Below are 21,023 nucleotides of genomic sequence, written 5' to 3'. Positions count from 1 at the left end.
GATCATTTCCCTTGCTGGGAAAGTAAAGTTGATGAGTAAAGCTTCCGTGAACATCAACTCTTCTGACTCATTTTTGTTAAATAGTTTAGGCTATCTACCACTTTCGAGTATCGAATTAATAGTATTTATTATTTGTTTAAATAGATTGTTTTTTCAATTCCTTGTGCTCAAGTACGGGTATAATTTGGGGGACTAATTCCCCTCCCCATTCAACAAAAAAAAAAGGTGCGAGTAAAAGAAATAATGCGCTATATGCATCCCCATTCACCAGAGAAAAAAAGGGTACAAGAATGTCATTAATAATACGCTATAGTCTTGATGCAGAGCATCATAAATTGAGAGTATATTTGAGTGAACGTCTGCAAACTTTATTGAATGTGTAATGACGTGACTTATGTTAGAAAATTTATCTTAAGACTTAATCTGTTTTCTTTTTTTTGTAATGTTAAAAAAAATTCAACAATGACTTTAACAAGTGCATCCAAATTCTATGGATATTAGCAAAATATTTATAAGTAAAACATGTAATTACTCACAAGGAATAGGAATAGATATGAGAGGATAAATACTCACAATATTATCGTAAAAAATAATTATATTTTTTATGATTACAATAAAAAATAATTATATTTTTTATGATTAATATTGTAAGTCTCTAATCTTTAACCGTTTCATTATCAAAAACATTAATTAGAATTTTTATTAAGTCAATAGATTATTAACTTTAACAATTATTATGTTGAATGATTATCTTTAAAATTTAATTTATTTATAATTTGAGTTTGGACAACGAGTTACGTTTTTTTGCTTTTAATATTATGTATGTATGCTTTTAATGTTATTTGAATTATTTAAGAATGATTTTTTTATTATAATTATAATAATTATTTTAATTATTTTTTCATTTGATTTATTATTATTAACTTTATATATAAGTAAAGTGCGAGTATAAATATATAGGTATCTAGTGGGTACGTGGATGAGAATTAAAATGATTATTCGCAACGAGACTCAATACAAGTATTATTTTTAAACATAGATATAAGAACGGACCTTATCCATTTTCATCCCTAGTTCGACTTTGTGTAAACTATAAATTAAATTTATAGTACACCTTAATATGAAATTTAACTCAAGTTATATTTTTCACTAATACTAAAAATTGCTTTAAGATCAAATTTGATTTTATGTTGATCCATTTAAGTACGAATCTTCTTTTTACGAAATTTCATTTTCATTCATTGACACACTCACATGTTTGGGGGATGCTTGTAACTCGTATTTATAACATCACATGAATATTAAATTGTCACATTATTATTATCGAGTATGATCTTGGGCAGATTTTAGAGCAGATATCCCAATCAGTAATCCTTTCTCAAGTCACATAATACATAAGTGCAATGAGTGAAAGTCTTACAGTATCAAAAAGATCTTAAGCTCCATTCTAGCTTGTCATGCTAAGCAGTGTTTTAGAAATCAAACTGAATTAACTGGTTTAAGTTTAACTGTGAATCAGACTTTTCACTGATTTAGTCAAGTAATGCAAAAACTGACTCAAAAGCCAACTTCAGATCTATAAACCGGTTTATTTGTTCACAATCCAATTCAATGTTCTAATGTTGAAATGCTTGAAGTTGCCTGTTTCAAACTCAGCTTCCTATGTTGAAATGATGCCAATCTACCATTTGTCCAGTACATACGCGTTTCCAAGATATGCTTTTCATTTATAAATAGCAAACATACAGTTGTTTGTAATATGTAGGCTTAAATATATTTTGTCATTGAAAATATATCATCTTTTGAAATTAGTCTCTACGTAAATCGTGTTTTTAATTTCTGAAAATTACTAACAAAAAAAAATGATCTTAGTCTTGATAGGGGACTAAAACTAAACTACACACACTGCTTCAACCTAAACCACAATTATCCTCCACTCGAAGCAATCTTGTTTGAGCCTTGTAGGATCACTATTACCAGCAAACTCTCACTCCAAAGTATTTAACTAATTAAACCAATTAATTGCAAATTAATTTTTACTGCCGATTTTAAATCCATTCCTAGTAAGTATGAAAGAATGAGTGATGTTTGAGAATGATAGCAGGGAATAACCATAATATATTAGTTTGCTATTCCACATAAATGACTGTTTTTTACAATTGCCAATGTACATTAAGCACCCATACAAAGAAATTCACAAAGATAACATCACAATCTATGAACAGCCCAGAGATGAGTGAGGGCAACGGTAAAAACCAGGAGTTACAAGAATGAGCAACACTAGCCAGGTCCCGCACATATCAAGACAATTAGAGCACCATTTATCCGGAGAGCTATAACCAACCAAGTACACCAAACTGCAGATACATCTTTTAATATGATTATCAGAACAAGCAACACTCCTCTAGCAAACAACAGCAGCAAAATGCTGTCAAGCTGCACATGTAAAAGAACAAAGGAATCTTAGTCTTCAGAACCAAGAATGCTTTACAAAAGGACAAGCAATATAACACGGAAAGTAAAAAAGGATTTCATAGGATTTTTTAATTGAAAAAGTTGATTTCTCAAGCTGAAAGATAGCAATTGTATACAATTTCCTTTTGTTTAATGATATGTTAGAAAAGCAAATGACATTTCTGCACATTGAGGAAGTAGTCATATGAAATATTTATCCCTAGTCCCTCCTTGGATGAGAGTTTCTTAAACAAAAACTTGGCTCCGGATTAATAAATTTAACAAATGACTCAAATATCATGCTTTGTTGAACCAAGAAAAGTATGAAATTTGCATTTAAAAGAAAAAAGAGGTCAAGGTCATCAGCAAAATGTAACGTTTGAGCAAATTTTGACCTTAGTTTATATTTTAATTTAATGGTTCAAGTCACCTGCTTTTATAGTGTAATATGAAATTAATGAAGTAATACAATAGTGGGAGTTGACTTCAATGATTAAAGAAAATTTAGCTCTAGTCATTCTACTTGTTGTCATTTTTCTTCCAGAAATACAATATCTATTTGATGTATTTCTAGAACTACAGGTTTGATGCCAGGTTAATCATTCTAACAACAGGAGCTGTAACCAAAAGAGAGGACATGGTTGTCCAACGGATTTTGTTTTAGATTTCCAGAATACTTTGGTCTCAAGTAATACCCAGTTTGAAAGAACTGTCATCAAATTTTACACAACAAAGACTTGTCACATGTGGACTTATAAATAGTTATTCCGTGGTGATGTGAAGTGAGGACATCTATGGATTCCATGGACAAGTACAGTACAGGTGTCATTGGTCCAGCTAGAGTCAGAGTTTTATGATGAGCTATACATACAGTTGTCTTATTTCCTATATTTTTAGACTTGAAATCCATAAATCAGAACGTACTAGAAACTATTTCAAGTGATCAAGGAGGTCGTTTTTCTCTTACTGATGCAGACTCCATAGAAACTCGGGGAGAGAGTGTAAATTGGACGTAGGAAACGAGATAACAAAGAGCAAAGACATCTGTTATTAAATATCAGAACACCAAGGAAGGAAAAAGCCCCCTCCAAACTGTATATCTCCTAGTGTACACTATCTGTGTATTACTCCTATTAGCCTTAGCCTGCTGGGTGTTGTGCCTTCACGTTCTACCAAATCTTTAGCTACTCATATCTATGATTAGCATGCCAATGTTATACGTAGCTAGAATTGAGTAGAAATAACTATGAAGTTACTGTTAGTGTGCTTCACAGGACTCAATTTTATTGTAAGTGACTATGTTATGATTTGCCTTCAACCTAAACATTAGCCTAAAGTGGTGTTTGGTACAAGGATTCTTTCATTCCCAACTAAATTACTTTCCTGAGCATGAGATTTCTAGGAATAGGATTCTTGGAAAAATTTATAAAATGTGTTTGGCTATTATTCAATTTTACTAAAAATAATATATATACCGTCAATTACCATGGGAAAATATAGTAACTCTACACTCAATTACTATGTGAAATTTTTACTCCCACCTATGAAGGTGGAACAGCTTTATATCCATTTATTCATAAACTAGCATTCCTAGGAATCTTTTATTCTCAGGAAATATTTTTTAAGTATATGTCTAATGCATATTTACTTGAATAGCCTAGTGATATAAATATTAATCTTGTTTCCAATGAGGAGGAAAAGTTGTGCCTTGATGACCGGTTGGTCATGATTTTGAATAGCAAGGCTGCATACAATAACCCTCTCCCATACCTTCGTTTAGCAAGGAGCCTTTAGGCAATGGGGTACATTAGTTTTTAGTTTCTTTATACTTTGGTTCAGCAATGTTGCATTCTTTGAGAGCATTGGGTGTCTTGTTTCTATCTATGGTAATTGGTAAGTCATCAAGCAGATATTTCATTTACAGAAACTCATCAGAAATATTATTTTTTCATGTAATGGTAAAGTCAAATTCTTGTTTTTGGTTGAACTCGGATATCAATATTTATTTCCCACAACAAAATTATGTGATCTTAAACCATGAGATTAAAATTTAGAAAAGGGGAAGAAATTGGTATCTATAAACGTTACTTTTCTGGACCAACAAAGCTATCCCTCGATCAGAAGTTAAGTAATCCCTCAAGGTACTTAAATTCATTTACCTCTTTCAACATATATTTTTTCCATACACAATAAAAATGATACTTACATCATGTGAATTGACAACCCCCAGGGTTCTAGAAAAAAAAAAATACTCCTCCAAGCTTGACAAGTTTTTTTAGAAAAAAAAAACAAATACTCCTCTAAATCTAATCTAATAATCAACAAGGAAAATTTAATTAAAAAGAGAGAAAGAAAGAAAAACGTACCAGCCTTGCAAGAAAGAAGTAAAACCGGGGTTATCATTGTGATGGTGCTGAGCGTGATGGCAGTGGTAATTGGGAGGGGGTGGCAGAGGATACCCGTGATTGAAATAGCCTTGGTAGCCTTCGTACTGCGGCGGCGGATACGGCACGTACCCCGGCGGAGGCTGCGGCGGCGCTGACGGGTAACCCGGTGGCGGGTAACCCTGTGGTGGGGGATAAGGAGGGGCGTAGCCTGTGTAGTGTAGATTGAAATTGAAAAAACAAAGATTAGATTGAAAAGTAGAAGAATTTAGATAAAGAGAAAGGGTTTTATTAATACCTGGAGGAGGATAATAAGGGTCTTGGGGTGCTATCTGGTAATTGTTCATTATTATGTGCGGAATTGGGATCAAGGCATCAATGGCTCTTGTTTTTTTTTAGGGAAATTTGGAAGACGAGGAAAACCTTGTTTGTCAAGGTGTTCCAATCATAACTTGCCACGTACTAAGTCAACGCTGCTGCTCATGTAATTGGTGTCACGCTTTTTCTTTAATCTGATAATTTTAACTTAAGAAAAATAATTTAAAGTAATTTATGACAGAGTGGAGTATAATACAGTACATTTAAAAATAATTTATCAAAAAAATTAAATTAATTTTTGTAATTTAAAATTTATTGTTTAGATATTTTTTATGAAAAATTTAAATTTTTGGAATTTTTAAATAAAATTATAAAAAACTAACAATGTGAAATTTCAATCAGGGGAGTAGTCGTCGTTACCCATGACTGAATATTGTGATCGAGTATAGTATAAGGTGTGATAGTATAAGACACCTAATCCGAGTTCTCACAAGATTTCCCATGTTGCATCGTTATTCTCCTTCCTAGAAGCATCCCAACTATATTTTCTCTTTTCTTTATATTTATTTTTTTTCACCCTCATAATTTTAAAAATAAAAGAATTTCAATTAAAATATTTGAAATTCTTAAAATTTAAAATTTTTTAAAATTTTAAATTTCCTCGTCCATCCACACAATCCTTTTGGTGCTCCTAGTATTTTGTTTTTTAGTTTTTTTTTAACTACCGCAGCTAGAATCTTTGGGACTTTAGTGAGATTATGAGGTATCTCCAAAAAGCTTTAGATACTTCATGATGACTAAGGTTAATTTTCGATTTGGAGCTTGTTAAGTTTCACTATTAGTTATTATGTACTGCATCAATTAAGCTTGGATAATTAAATTAGTGATGAAGAATAAAATTGAAAAAATAAAAAAAATGTTATTATCAATATATATATATATATATATATATATATATATATATATATATATAATATTTTGTTAAATCAACCGAACCTAAGCTGAAAGAACGAAATACAAATTTTCTTAATAATATCGTTTAAAAAATTCACTTTATTGATTTAGATATTTTATAATCAATTAAAATTTCATTTATATATTATGTAATAAACTCATAAACCACATTCATTCTTTTCTTATTGAAATACAGTCAATTTTTTTATTTAATTCATAATTATCATAAACCACATTATAGAATACACATAAAATTATTGATATAAAAAAGTATTACACCATTTTAATATAGAAGTATCTCCAATTTAGATAGTTTTGTGAGTGTTAAGAAACAGTCCACCTAAATATTATAGGAAAACGTAAAAAAATCGTAAATTATGTATTCTAATAAAAATCTTTTTCTTATTAGTTTTTCAACCAATATTCTAAAAACATTGATTAATATTCGGAAAAAAAAATACTATACTACAAGCATGACAAAAGAATATTCCGTTTTTCAATACGTTAGGTAATAAGGGAAAATAAACGAAGTAGTAATATTTCATAGTATTGAATAGTGAAAACAGTTTTTAAAAAAATACAAAGTTCATTCTGCCAAAAAGAAAAAGAAAAGAGTATTCAATTCAATCCCCCTTTTTTCTATTGCTTCAATTAAAACCCTCAAACAAATAAACAATCACTGGATTCATAATTATCTTGTCACCAGTACGTATTCAATTCAATTTTGATTCTATACCAAAATTCAACATCTTAATCCGTAAGCTTTCATTTTCCCAATACACGGTTAAGCAAAACTGTAGTCGGTGATAGGGCTTTCTTGATCTAAAGCGCGTAATACTTTTCCTTCCAAACTCAACTACTTATATATATATATATATATCCATCTTGTAGCAATCTCAAATCTGAACCAAACCACAAACACTTAATTTCTCATCTCATCATTTCTAATTCTACCTCTTTTCTCTTGCACTAACAATCCAAGATGAATACCAACAACGACACCGAAAAAAACCAATCATTTCCAGAAGCACAAGGAGCATCATCATCATCATCTTCTCCACCCAATGTTGGGACTGAGAATTGGGGAACTCACATAATGGGCACCCCTGCTGTTCCAAGCAGCCACCCAGATAACAAAAAAGCAGCTTTACAAAGTGGACAACCTCAACCAGTTCAATACTACCATGACCAACATCAACATCCCTACGTGCAACATAGCCCAGTTGACAAACCAAGCAACAGTCCCATGGAGTCAATCCTTAACATGTTCGATTCATGGAGCAAAAAAGCTGAAGCCACCGCACACAACGTCTGGCACAACCGTGAGTCTTCCTAGCTACTCTATTTCATCCTAGTTCAAGATGAAACTCTCAATAAAAATAGCAAATTTAGTCCCTATTTTTACCTTTGTCTTTCATATAATACCATGAATTAGATTAATCAATGGTGTCAATTTTAATAAAACATTGGAAAGACCAAATTTTGGGTGCAGTTTGTTATGTATTTTTGGTTTGGTGTACGGCGTACCAATTAGAATTAGAATTTTCTTTTAGTAACCTATACTGACCTTTAAGACCAACCTTTATTTTAAGAATTATTGATGTGAAACTTTAATTCTAATTCGATAAATATCATGTAGCCAGTTCTAGGGATCAGATTTCCTGTGGTCGAGAAATCTACCGCATTCAGCTGATCGCAACCGTTAAATTAGATTGGAACCACTCCTATTTTATCTCGATAAATCTAATTTAAAATATCATTATTCATTCGAAGGCTGTAATTGGTGAAAGTGTGAATGCAGAGAATTCATTTCCCAATTTTAGAAAGTAGAAAATCAATTGTTACACCTTTCAATTATAAAAGTACATGTTTAAATGATTAATATTTAATGAGTGTAATTCAGTTTCGCAACACATTGAATCCTGGAAAGAGAAATCCTCAAGTTTGATTTTTGTATAACATATTTTTAAAGAGGTGAGGAATTTTAAATGTAACTAAACTTTGAACAGAGTATTAATCTTATAACTGTTCCAAAAACACCAATGCTAATGGAGACGCAATGGTCATAAGTAAGGTAGTTACCAAAAAGTACATGTTCTAATATAAATTTGTGATTGAGAATTTGAGGTTAACAGTTCAAAATTCTCTTAAAATCAATTGTATTTAACTATAAAACAAAGCAGCCTAAATTATTGTTTCGCGAAACTATCTAGACTAGGCCTTAAGAAAAGGTGTCTAAATGTACCTCTCTTTTTTATTTCACATGATGTGATTGTTGGTCTGTTAACCGTTATTTGCAGTTAAAACTGGTCCATCAGTGTCTTCAGCTGCACTGGGGAAGATGAATCTGACTGTGAAAGCAATATCAGAGGGTGGATTTGAGTCCCTTTACAAGCAAACATTCACAACCTATCCAAACGAGAAGCTCAAGAAGAGCTTTGCTTGTTACCTTTCAACATCAACAGGTCCTGTTGCAGGAACCCTTTACCTGTCCAATATTCATGTAGCGTTTTGCAGCGATCGCCCTTTGTGTTTCACTGCACCCTCTGGCCAAGAAACTTGGACATACTACAAGGTACTTATTTATCCAAAATACCTTATCAAAGCTTAGTTCATTTTTGCAGAGAAAAAGAGGGGAATAGTAAATTAAATGAAGGGTAAAACGTGTTTTAGTTCCCTCAAGATTTGATCAAAATAGGTTTTAGTTCATATGTTTTAAAAATTGTGGTTTTGGTCCTCATTTCTAAAATGTGAAATATTTCGTCTTTGGTATCATACTTTTAGCATGTTTGAATACCCTGTAAAATCATGATGACTACCTCAAAACCACAGCCTCACCATGATTTTTCCAAAACAACAATGTGTTGCTTCAGTCACTCTGATTTCAAAATTGATTTTGGCCCATCTCACCGCCACTCCAAACATGCTATTCATTTTGATTTGATCATGGACAAAATTCATCACATTTTAAAAAATCTAAGGATTAAAATTACAATTTTAAAAATGTAAGAACTAAAACTAATTTTGATCAAATCTTTGAGAGACTTAACACATTTTATCTTAAATGAAGTATTAGAGAAGCTATTAATTAGTCCATTTTGGTGTGTGAAATTAGTTGAAATTGTGCTATTGTGTAACAGGTAATGGTGCCTTTGGGAAAGGTTGGAGTGGTCAACCCAGTGACCATGAGGGAAAACCCATCAGAAAAGTACATTCAGGTTGTAACGGTGGAAGGGCATGATTTTTGGTTCATGGGTTTTGTTAATTTTGACAAAGCAGTTAAGAACATCTCAGAAGGTATCTCACATTTTGTAGCGCCAGGAGTGGCCGTGCCATCCACTAGTGGTTCGGAAGCTAATCGAAAGAACTTTCAGTGATTTCTAGTTTTTGGAGTACTATGATGTATACTAATTTTGTTTAGAATTTGACTTTGCGGTTTGTGTCGTATACTAGAACAATACTTTGTTGTAAAAAAACTTAGGAGTGTATGCTATATATTTCATGTGTGCTCTGCATCTTTTTTCCCCCTCTGGTGTTTTTGCATCTTTTGTTAAATACGCCCATATTTGGGAAAGTTCATTTTTTTTCTTGTAGTAATCTAATAAAATATAATAATCAAAACAGGTTGTTTGGTCTTATATATTAATATTTTTTACTTCAAATTTGGATAGATCATAGCTAGGGTATAAGCCAAAGACGGACAGGGTGAAGGGGGTTAGATCTTGATGTGAAATGTGTATGGGGATTGAGTAAATACCTTGTGAATTATTCCAGTCTCCATCTTTGAAGATTGACTTATTAAAATGCGTACTAATCAAAATTGCATTAATTGTATAGTAACTGAAATGGGGCGGAGTAGCTTTGACATTTCATAGTTTCATTCCAAGGTTTTGGTATGTTTCTGAGCCCATTCAAAACTAACAGTTTGCTGAGTTTGATGTCATGTGATTTAAACTAGGCTCTTTAGTCATAACATTCATCTTTCAAATGACCCAAAAAGACTAATTTTAAGCTTATAAGTAAATGAAAGCTTTCATTCTCAATTTTGTGAACTTTCCTTAAATTGACCTCAAACACCAATTTTGAGCAATGTCTCCCTTTCCATCATAGTTCCATCTAGAGTTTCCCTTATTTTGTGGACATCGAATTTGATTCTTAATTTGTTCCTATGATAACGTAATGTAAAAATAGATGAAATGACCCTAGTCTCAAGGTGTTGCCACTGAGATTAAACCATTGTAAAGTTTACTTACACAAAGTATCGTTATAGGAGTATCTCCTTAAAATTGTTTACAGAGAAACCTAGACTCGTTTAAAGATCTCACTAGAATACTCTTATTCTTCTACTAAAATTGAGCTATCAAGGCTGCCATATAACTAAGAGTTTGGTTCTTATAAATATGAGGCAATCAAACTTATCATAAGTTGATATATTATCTTGAACATTAAAGAGAATATCGATACAATCTTGAATACAAATTTTCAAATTCAAATATTTTTTTTTTAAAATAGAGTTTCAACGAGTTTGAGATGAAGCCTTATTATATATTTGAGGTATGGAGATCACATATTGCCCTTTTTAGAGTATTATTGTCCTCACCTTCTGGGTTATCCAGTTAATATTGTCCTTCATTGCACGGATTATCTAGCTTGCGTGGTCTTTTGAATTATTATTTGTTCTAATTCTTAGTTGAATGTGTTATTTTTAGATGTGCTCATGATTTGAGTCTTTACATAATTATAAATTTATAATCATAATTAATAAATGATTAGATTATAAGAGGATATTATAACTATAATTTTATATAACTAGTTATAATTTGATACAACCAGATATTAAGTTTAAATATGGATATATAAATGATTATGAATGAATAAAAATAAATTATTTAAAATAATATAACAATAAAATTGATTATAATTTTATAACTACTTTTATATAATTAAATATAATTATAGTTATTTTTTAAAACTATTATTTTTAGCATTCCTATCTTGCATGTGTATGATCTCTTCCTGAAGTCTTGGTCACATGACATTGTTGTCATTTTGTTTAGCCTATTATCTTTATTGTCCTTGATTGCTAGATTTACACTTTTGGATTCTTTAACGATCATCATTATTTGAATGATGGTGTTGCTGGCACTGGCCGGATTCAACTGATTCAACATCATGTAGCTCTTGCTTTTATTCTTAGGTGGACTGGCCTTGCTTCAATTTCAACCTCTCGTGAATTGCTTTTACGATGTAACCAAGGCTAATATAGCCATTAAACTTGTTTTTTCTTGAAGAGATAATGCTTCTTTTTATCTTGATTAATTTCTTGAAGATATAATGCCCTCTTTCATCTTTAACGTCCATGTTCCTCGAGATATTCAATATTTTTACAGTGGTGTAATCGACATTGGGATATATATATATATATATATATAAAAGAACAATTGGTATTTTTTAAAAAGATATTATCAGATGATTTTGGCATATTCTAGAAAAATATTAAGTGTTAACAATCAGAGATCATCTTATAAACAATTTTAGGATTTTGAAGGAATTCCTTTTTTGAACCGGTTGAACCAATAGTTAGGATCAAAGAATTTGTAGTAAACATATTTTATCAAGTATAAAAAATAATCTAGATAAAAATAATGTTGAAGATTAGTTGATATTGAAAATCTCATGAATTGAAAATGAGAGGAATTTTTATTTCTAAATTCAAAGTGTTGATTTTTCATTAATTTATTAAATACATTGGTTGAATGGTATCTTGAATCTTAGAATATCTATAACATTGTAAATGAATATTAGACATACATGGTGGGTGAACTTAAATGGTGTAGCCTATAGACTACACTTGAATGGAACCATTGCAACTCTTCATGAAAGGATATGGTTTGAATGGACAGAACCCTTACTCTTAATGAAGAAACATGAATGAACCATTTTGTCCTTATATGAAAGGGTAGGTTCCCTCTTTGCTTTTCTTTTAAACATATTATGTCTTGGGACATATGATAGTAACTTTTGTAACTTTTAGACATTTTGTGTGTTTTTTTATATATGCAAAAAGTGAATTATATATATTAGGAGGCACCCAATAATTACAAGTAGTAGTAGCATATGCTCATCCTATCTCTATGTAATGTAACCCTTAATTTTAGGATCAATTAAAAGACATTTATGATATTAATGACTCATAAATAGAGCATAACCAACCATTCCACTAAGCAATACTTCTCCTAATTATATAACAATTAACAACCACATTAATGTATGTCGTCTTAGTATGCAATCATCTATCATTATACAAACAAGGCCCTAAGTGAGCACGTGTCACGATTTCGTTGCCCCATTTCCCGCCTAAAAATGTCACATCATGCTATAGTTCCAACAACGCAGTGTTTTTGTCTATCCTCTTTTTTTACGTTTTTTTATTTTACGAATACCAAGACATTTATTGTTTTTGTCTTTTTGCGTTTATTGTAGACGTTTTCCAATGTTGACTCTGCATTTCCGTTTCGCATTTTCGGGTTACACTGCCATTTCACATTCCTATTGCTTGGTTTCGTGTTTCTTTTCTCTCCCGTGAGAAAAAAACATGGAAGACAATGCGTTGGTGCTATTGTTCTATGCTATGGAAGACAAGTGGAAGCTTCTGATGTCTCCTTTGCTGCTCATGCTCTTGCTTATCTCTCCACTAGCTTTCCTTCACCGTAGTTGCATAGACGCATAAACAGAACCTTTGTAAGTTTTCATTTCCCTCCCCGTCTTCTGCATTTTTGTTACATCTAAAGATGCAATTTTTAACACGACATCTCTTCATTTGTCCACTCGTCTTCTGCATTTTTTCTTTTTGTTTTTTTTTTCATTTCGCTTCTTGTGTTCTTTGTTTAACAGAGAAGGTGGACGAACACACTAAAACTGCGATTTTGATAAACGGACCTTTCGTAAGTTTTCATTTGCCCACCCGTCTTCTATGTTTTTTCTTTTTCTTTTTTTCCATTTTGCTTCCTCTATTCTTTGTTTGGCAGAAAAGGTGGAAGAACACATTATAGCTGCGATTTTAATGAGTACGGGGTTGTTTTCTTTGTTGCTCCGATGTTGATGTGCTTCCTTTACCCTCCCCGTCTTCTGCGTTTTCTATCATTTCAATCTGTTGCGGTTTTTCATGCTTAAAGTTTTCTTGCATGCTTTTGGTTTTGCAGAGAAGCTCGAAGAACACACTAAAGCTTCAACTTTTGGATTTTTATAAGTACATTTGCGTTTATATTGATCTCCTTCAAAGCTTTATGATGCTGCTTTGCTTAAACTTATCTTGCATGTTATTTGTTTCGCAGAGAAGGTCGAACAACACACTAAAGCTTTGATTTTTATCTATAAAAAAACAACGATTTTTATGACAACATGTGCGTTTTCTTTGTAGTTCTTTCAAAGCTTAATTTTTTTGGTTAATTGTTTGGGTGTTCCTGATCCTTCTCCTACTTTGTTTCGCATAGAAGCTCGAAGAACACTAAAGCTTTGATTTTTATCTCAAGAAAAGCAACGATTTTTATCACAACAGGTGCGTTTTCTTTGTAGTTCTTTCAAAGCTTAATTTTTTTGGTTAATTGTTTGGGAGTTCCTGATCCTTCTCCTACTTTGTTTCGCATAGAAGCCCGAAGAACACTAAAACTTTGATTTTTATCTCAAGAAAAGCAGAGATTTTTATGAGAACGGGTGTGATTTTTTGGGTGTTCCTGATCCTTCTTCTACCTTGATAGCGCTTTCTTTGTTTTCCTTCCCCGTTTTCTGCATTTTCTTCCATTTCGATTTGTTGGGGCTAATTTAAATTGTTGCTTAATCTTTTATTCCGTGTTCTGCATTTTCTTCCATTTCTCCTTTGCATGTTGATTGTTATGTCCCTTTATCCCCTTATTTATTGGTTCGTAGTGGTGACTTTATTTTCATTTGGTTTGAAGATTACTTCCTTCATAGTATGTTAACTTAGCCTTTACAATATCATTCACGTTATGTTATGTTGCCCAAATTCCTATATTTTTTTGTCAATTTTGTCTTAGATTATTAATTCATTGGTGGGTTATGCTTTGAAACATATTGGTCTTCGCAATTTAAAGTATATACTAACTTAGCTTTGACAATATCATTCACGTTATGTTATGTTTGCTGTGAAACATATTGGCTTTCATTCTTACATGTGCAATGACAACTTTTGCCAACTTGATACGCCAACTTTGTTTGCTTTTGTACCAGTGGTGCATTTTGTATCACCTACTTATTATTTGTGTGTGTATTATGTTGTTTCAAATATTAAATTGCACCTTTTGTATCCATTGTTGCTGAGTAGATTGCTTATTTATGTTCTGCCTCAGCTGTGAATGACTTTTTTTCGTGCATGTCTATGATTATTAATCCATTGGTGGATTATGCTCTGAAACATATTGGCCTTCGCAACTTAAAGTATATATTAACTTAGCCTTGACAATATCATTCAGGTTTTTTACCTAAGCTTTCTATGTCAGCCCTAATTTTTGGTTACTTTGCTGTCTTTAGCATATGTTGGTTATGATTTTTTCCTGTAGATGTTTCCCAATGTTCATCACTACTTTAAAATGATTGATGGCATTAGGTTCAATTTGTATTAATATTGGAAAATAAAATTGCACCTTTTGTAGTTGAAAAATTAAGTTGCACCTTTTGAATTTGAAAAATTAATTTATACATTTTTTGGTGCATGTCTATGATTCTTTTTTCTTTATATTTTACCTTTCTTGTGTATTATATTTGGTTGCACCTTAAATTACACCTACTGTATCCATTGCTGCTGAGCAGATTGCTTATTTGTGTTCTACTTCAGCTGTGAATGACTTTTTTCGTGCATGTCTATGATTTTCTTTTTTTTTTTCTTCTACCTTTGTTGTGTAGTATATTAGGTTGTTTCCATTGTAGTTTTTCCCCTTATTCGTTTGATTTTACCTAAGCTTTCTATGTCATTTCATGAGTTCTATTTATGTTCATCATCACTTTATAATGATTGATGTCATTGGCTTGAATTTGTATTCATTTTGAAAAATTAAATTGCAACTTTCGTATTTGAAAATTTAAGTTGCACCATTTGTATCCATGTCTGTTCTGAAACATATTGACTTTCATTCTTACATGTGCAATGATGAGTGTTGCTTATCTAAATAATATAGTTTCTAAAGATATAGTGTATCCATTTGCACCATTTGTATTCTGTTGTTCAGTTAATTTTGTTTATATTTTGGTATATCCTAATTGACATTGGTTTTTAATTTTGACCGAGACCAACAAACTACACAACTAATAGTGTCTGGCATTTCAAGTACAGGTTTGTTGAAATTTTAATATTGTTTGCAATCTTTATTGTTCTGAATTGAGTTTGGTCTTTGTTGCAGTGATTGTTAATCTCAGAGTTACCAGCGATGATTCTATTATGAAGTAATCCAAATTCAACAAGGTATCCCATTTTGCCCTTCCTTTTTAATGAGTATGTTCTGTTGATGTCAGGTATACTTAATTTGTTGCAAGTCCAAGTTTGTGGGTGAGAGAAATGGTTCTTAAATATGAGTTCATGGTGGAGATGTTCTTTTGGCTGGATTTTTGTATGTTTTTCAATTGCGTGATTATTTGAATTTTCAGAGTTTGTTAGGTTGACCCAAATTAATATTTACATCTTAAATTGTATGTTTAAGACCTTTTTGTATGTTTAACCAGAAAATTTAATTTGGTGTACAAATAATGTTGCATGAATATTGATTTTTTGTGTTTCTTTCTTTTGTGTTATCAAGGTAACGTATAGACGCCTACAAAATCCCGTCAATAGATTTTTTGGAATTTTTGTTTATACAGGTACTAATGACTCCTAACACTTTATCCTGTGGATATAAGCATGTATCAAATTAATAGTCTTTGTATAGTGACCGTCAATATTCTGATTTCAAATTTTGAAATGACATGTCACATCCATAATAATTATTAGAGTACACTACTAGATGTTTGCACGTGTAATTTCCCATGTAATTAATACACTACTAGATGTTTGCTGAGGAGCAATTTCCCAATGCCAAAATACTACCTGTCTATTCATACATCAGGAAGTGAAAAACATCATCTTTTCCATATACACATAATTATTGTTTTTGATTAACAGTTACTATTACTATTTTTAAAAATTTAAGCTTTGGATGAAATTATTTATTGTTATTTAATTATACAACAGTAGTCATGGTAAACCAGCACGGGAAGTGTAATAGCCTCACAATAAAAACACAACAACAGTAATCATAATAAACTAGCACGGGAAGTGTAAAAGGTTATCGGTTACTTTGTACATTGTTAACTATTCTTTATAATTGTTCACCCTCCCCTTCCCATAATTAAAACGTAATATTATATCAATCCATAACCACCCGGTATCACCAAATCTTCACCCATTTTTGAAGAACATCTCCAAACACAAAACACCATGAATACATCATCATCTAACGCGTTTGATGTTGTATGTTTAACTTTTCCATCCTTTATGTTTACCTTCTCATAAGTATATGTTCGAGTTTGTTTCATCATGCATCCTTCATCCTTCTATGCTTGCTCTTTTCGTTCATAGTACACGTTCGATATTGCACATATTTATCTTCTCCTTTCAATGGGTACAAGTTTGTTCACTTACTAATTACATAAACGTTTCTCATCTAGGACCCGTCAAATTTACATGTACCAACAATTGTGCACCGATTTGAGGCGTCATTCCATCTTGGGAAGGTCATGATTTTCACCCCTAAACATTTATCTATTTATGTTAATCTCAAATAAATAATATGCTTGAAATGTTAACGTGCAGAACGTCATTGAGGTTCCTTTTGCTTATCATAGACAATGGTTCCCAAATTATCCAACTTATGTGCTATTCGACTACGAAGGAAACAAACATTTTATAAAGCTTCATAAATATGCTAATCGATTCTTTTTTGGCGATGGACTGAAGGAACTTAGGAGAACCCATGGCATTCACGAAAGTGTTGTCATGCGTTTTGTTGCATGGGACAAAAATACTACTTTCAATGTGGACGTTGTGGGACCTCTACATAGACAAACACACCAAAGGGCAGCCACAGCCACCAAGCGCCATGTTTTTACCATTGATGTCTCTGAAGATATGATACAACACAATTATCAATTGGTAGGTCTTTGTTAATATAATCATAATCCTTTATATTATTTATTGTTGACGTCTTATCTTTAATTACTGTGTTCCTTCTAACCTAGGTTCTGCCACCAGAGGCTTCAATTTATTTAACTGCATCAAAAAATATATGATTGTAGATCGTGGTCGTGGTAGACATCACGAATGGATGATCACCATGAATAATGGCCTATCATGTGTTTCTGAGTCCTGAATCCATTATTTAGCTGACTGTCATTTGAAGCCTGGAGATGAGGTCGTCTTCTTCTACAACATTGACCAACATTTATGGGAGGTCCTCTATAGGAAGCAAGTTAAATGGGATCAGGAAGAGGATGAAGCTGACTCCACTTGAAGAACTATTTAATTATTTGTTTTTTTTATTTTTATATATTATGTTTGTAACTTAATTACCTTTGGGTAACAAACAATTTTTTTTGTTTTGTTTATGTTGAACATTGTTAGCAAAACTACAAATATTATTATGTTATATTCTATGTTTGTGGGTTCAATTTTTCTATGCCATATTTATTATTTTGTTATATTCAATGTTGGTTGTTTCCAAATAATATGAGTTGGGCTTTTGAAAAAAGCCTGCATTTTAGTGAAAGTGGTTGTTCACCTTTGCAGAACCAAGAGACAATGAAATGTAGAGCTTCATATGCTTGAAGTACATGTAAGTTATATTTCTTTGTCTACTTTGGGATTGATTTTTATTTACTTATTGTATACATTTACTATTGCAGACCATTGATCCAACACTAACACTCGGTAGTGCTTTTCTCTCTGCGGATTAAAGTTGTCGAGGTTTATTGTTTGGGATCAGAGACACTGATTGAATATGGAACCTCATATATTATGTGTGTCTGTCATAGTACTTTGAATTGTAATTACATTAGCAACCTTTTCAGACAATGTTTCATCTTTGTAATCTGAATCATATTATTATATATTGGGTTATTTATTATATGCTTCAATATACAAATTAATTTTTTAGAAATTTTTTCAAAGATTAGTAATATTTAACAATTAAGAAATCTCAAATCTGAGAATAAACACATGTGTTGGTAATATTTAAACATGAGTATGAGCCCAGGCGTCCACACGGGCAAAAGGCTAGTTCCCTACAAAAAAGAACTACATGCAGTTGCCCTAATATATACTAATTTACAAATTCCAATTTGATCATACTCCACATGTAGTAGCCTTAGTGGCAAACCAACCGCAAAGTCGAGATGCCTTCTTATGCCTCTTTACCTCCAACCATTTCAGATCCATAAATCTGAGATCAAATTTTGCCATACATTTTTTTGCACAAATACTATATACCTAAACGAACATTATTACTCCCAGATGAAAATCCTAGGACTTGAAGACCATTGTACGAATGAGTGAAGAAACTTTGAGTCGTAACACCTCAATCATGACCAAGACAAGAAGATTATTTGTTGCACAAATTCATCCTCATGGCAGTGTTTACCCAAAAATATAAAATCATTGCTTTCGTTCCGCAAAGTCTAGACAATTTCGCACCATATTACCTACCATCCTGCATTAACCTTTGTTAATGCATTTGAAAACCTAACTATGTTGCTAGAAGTGTTCAATGGTTAAGCTTGGGAGCACTGTCTTAACCTGCACTTACCCATAACATTTTTTTCTAGATCATATTTACCTTTGGGCACCAAAACAACACGTGTGAGATGGACTCCACAACTTTGTTACACCCTAGACACTGACCTTGATCTCCCTCTAGTAGAATATTCCTCCTCAGCAAGTTGTCACTTTATGGTAAGCGATTTCTAAATAGCCTCCACAAGAATATGCTAACTTCTGGAATTATTTGTATCCTCCAGATGTCTTCAAAGTTACCATCGTGATCATTACCAAAACTTCTCGCATGCATAACTCTATAGAAGATGGATTGGACCAAATATAGCCTAGAGCTACACCCTTGCCGCTAACACACATCATCATCTTCTTTTTTTAATAATGACTCCCCTAAAATCTTCTAGAAAATTCCAGCAATTCTTGCTTCCATTGGAACCAATTCCTCCTCCACTCAAGCGTCCAACACCACGCTTCCTCATCCCATTCACCGAAATTACTAACATCTTTTTTTTTTATCCGAGTTTTAGAAGATCCTGGATATTTAGTTGCTAAAGATTGTTCCCCTCACCATTTATCTTTCCCAAAACAAATTTTATCCCTTCTTCCTATTTTCCAAGCCACCCTCTCCTCAAACCAACTCCTATGTCCACACACGGAATTTAAATATTTCCACCAAATAGATGATTTTCATGTCACCTTCTCCTTTTCAAAAGCTTTGCACCCTCCATACTTAGACCCTAACACCTCACTCTACAACTCTCATTTCTTCCTCATAGGCTTCCATCTCCATTTGGCCAAAAGGGCCACATTGAAAAGAAAAATATTCTTCACTCCTAACCCGCTATTTTTCTTACTTTGACAAATATTATCCTAACTTTCCCCAAAAACCTTCCTCCTACCCTACTCACAACCCAATAAAAAGTTCCTTTGGTAACCAATAAAGGCTTCCCCTACATGTTTAGGGACTTTAAAAAAAAAAGGAAAGAAAAGAGACAAAGAAGACAACACCAAATGAAACAGGCACACTCTCCCCAGAAATGGCAAATTCTTATGTTTCCACCCCAACAATTTTTTTCTAAAACTTATCAACAATAGGCTTCCAAGATTCCATACTCCTATGGTTTGAACCTATCATTATACCTAAATAATCAAAAGGTAAAGATAACAATTTACAATTCAAGAAATAGGCATACCTCTCCATGACCCCAAGAAACTAATTCAAAGCATCTAAGAATGCTTTTAATTGTCACCACATTGTGCAATGATACATCTCCCAAAAAAATTGTCATCCACATATTGAAGAATATTTACTTTCACCCCATTGTCCCCACCAAATAGCTTGTGTTCAAATTCTTTTCAATTGCATCCCTCATCATTCCACTTAGTCCATCCGCAACAAAATTAAACAAGAAAGGGGCAATGGATCTTCTTACCTCAAACCTTTGGAAACTGGAAACTTCTTTGATAGGCTCCCATTGACTAAGATCGAAACTCTACAACTCTCCAAGCACCTTTTGATCCACTTGATCCACCTCCCATTAAATCCCAATCTTTTGAGCATATAAATCAAGAAGTCCCAACTCACCGAATCATAGGCCTTTCCATAATCAACCTTGAAAATTAAACATTTCTTCTTCAACCTTCTTGCTTCATAAATGGCCTCATTTGCCACCAAAGCACCATGTAGTAAATACCTTGCCCCCAAATAAGCACTTTGTCGCTTATCTATCACACCATCCAACACTCTCTTAAGTCTATTTGAGAGAACTTTTACCAAAATCTTGTATATCCAGCCCTCCAAAGATATTGGCCTAAATTCTCCCAAATGTTGTAGATCTAAAATTTTTGGAATTAAAGAGATGAATGAGGCATTACCTCCCCCTAAGGAAGGCCCTATGTCAATGGTATTCTTGAAGAAACCTCATCACATCACTCTTTGAAAGATGCCAAAAAGCCTTGATGAATTTAAAATTTGTCCCATCCAATCCCAAACTCTTCAAACTTCTACAATTGCAAACCGCCTCCTTAACTTCTTCCTCATTAAAAAAAATGCCTTCAACATGTTGTTATCTTCCCTTGAAATAGTTTTGAATTTTACCCCA

At 32.5% G+C, this 21,023-nt stretch overlaps 2 protein-coding genes across 2 annotated transcripts; one reads left to right on the top strand and one right to left on the bottom strand.

The window, feature by feature from the left end:
- Window positions 1-2,108: 2,108 nt before the first annotated feature.
- Window positions 2,109-5,275, bottom strand: LOC100787381 (cysteine-rich and transmembrane domain-containing protein WIH1). Its single transcript, XM_003553248.4, has 3 exons — window positions 5,137-5,275; window positions 4,821-5,049; window positions 2,109-2,436 (listed from the first exon to the last, which is right to left on the bottom strand). The coding sequence occupies exons 1-3, from the start codon at window positions 5,183-5,185 to the stop codon at window positions 2,385-2,387; spliced, it is 330 nt and encodes a 109-aa protein (XP_003553296.1). The 5' UTR covers window positions 5,186-5,275; the 3' UTR covers window positions 2,109-2,384.
- A 1,728-nt stretch (window positions 5,276-7,003) lies between these two features.
- LOC100811963 (GEm-Related 5-like protein) lies at window positions 7,004-9,731 on the top strand. The gene is made up of 3 exons (NM_001255711.2): window positions 7,004-7,432; window positions 8,411-8,685; window positions 9,251-9,731. Exons 1-3 carry the CDS (start codon window positions 7,093-7,095, stop codon window positions 9,485-9,487), a joined length of 852 nt encoding a protein of 283 aa, NP_001242640.2. The 5' UTR covers window positions 7,004-7,092; the 3' UTR covers window positions 9,488-9,731.
- Window positions 9,732-21,023: the final 11,292 nt, after the last annotated feature.

The sequence above is a fragment of the Glycine max genome, chromosome 19, assembly GCF_000004515.6.
Source record: "Glycine max cultivar Williams 82 chromosome 19, Glycine_max_v4.0, whole genome shotgun sequence".
In the NCBI taxonomy this organism is placed as follows: Eukaryota; Viridiplantae; Streptophyta; class Magnoliopsida; order Fabales; family Fabaceae; genus Glycine; species Glycine max.
This window is presented reverse-complemented; position numbering and strand designations above follow the sequence as displayed.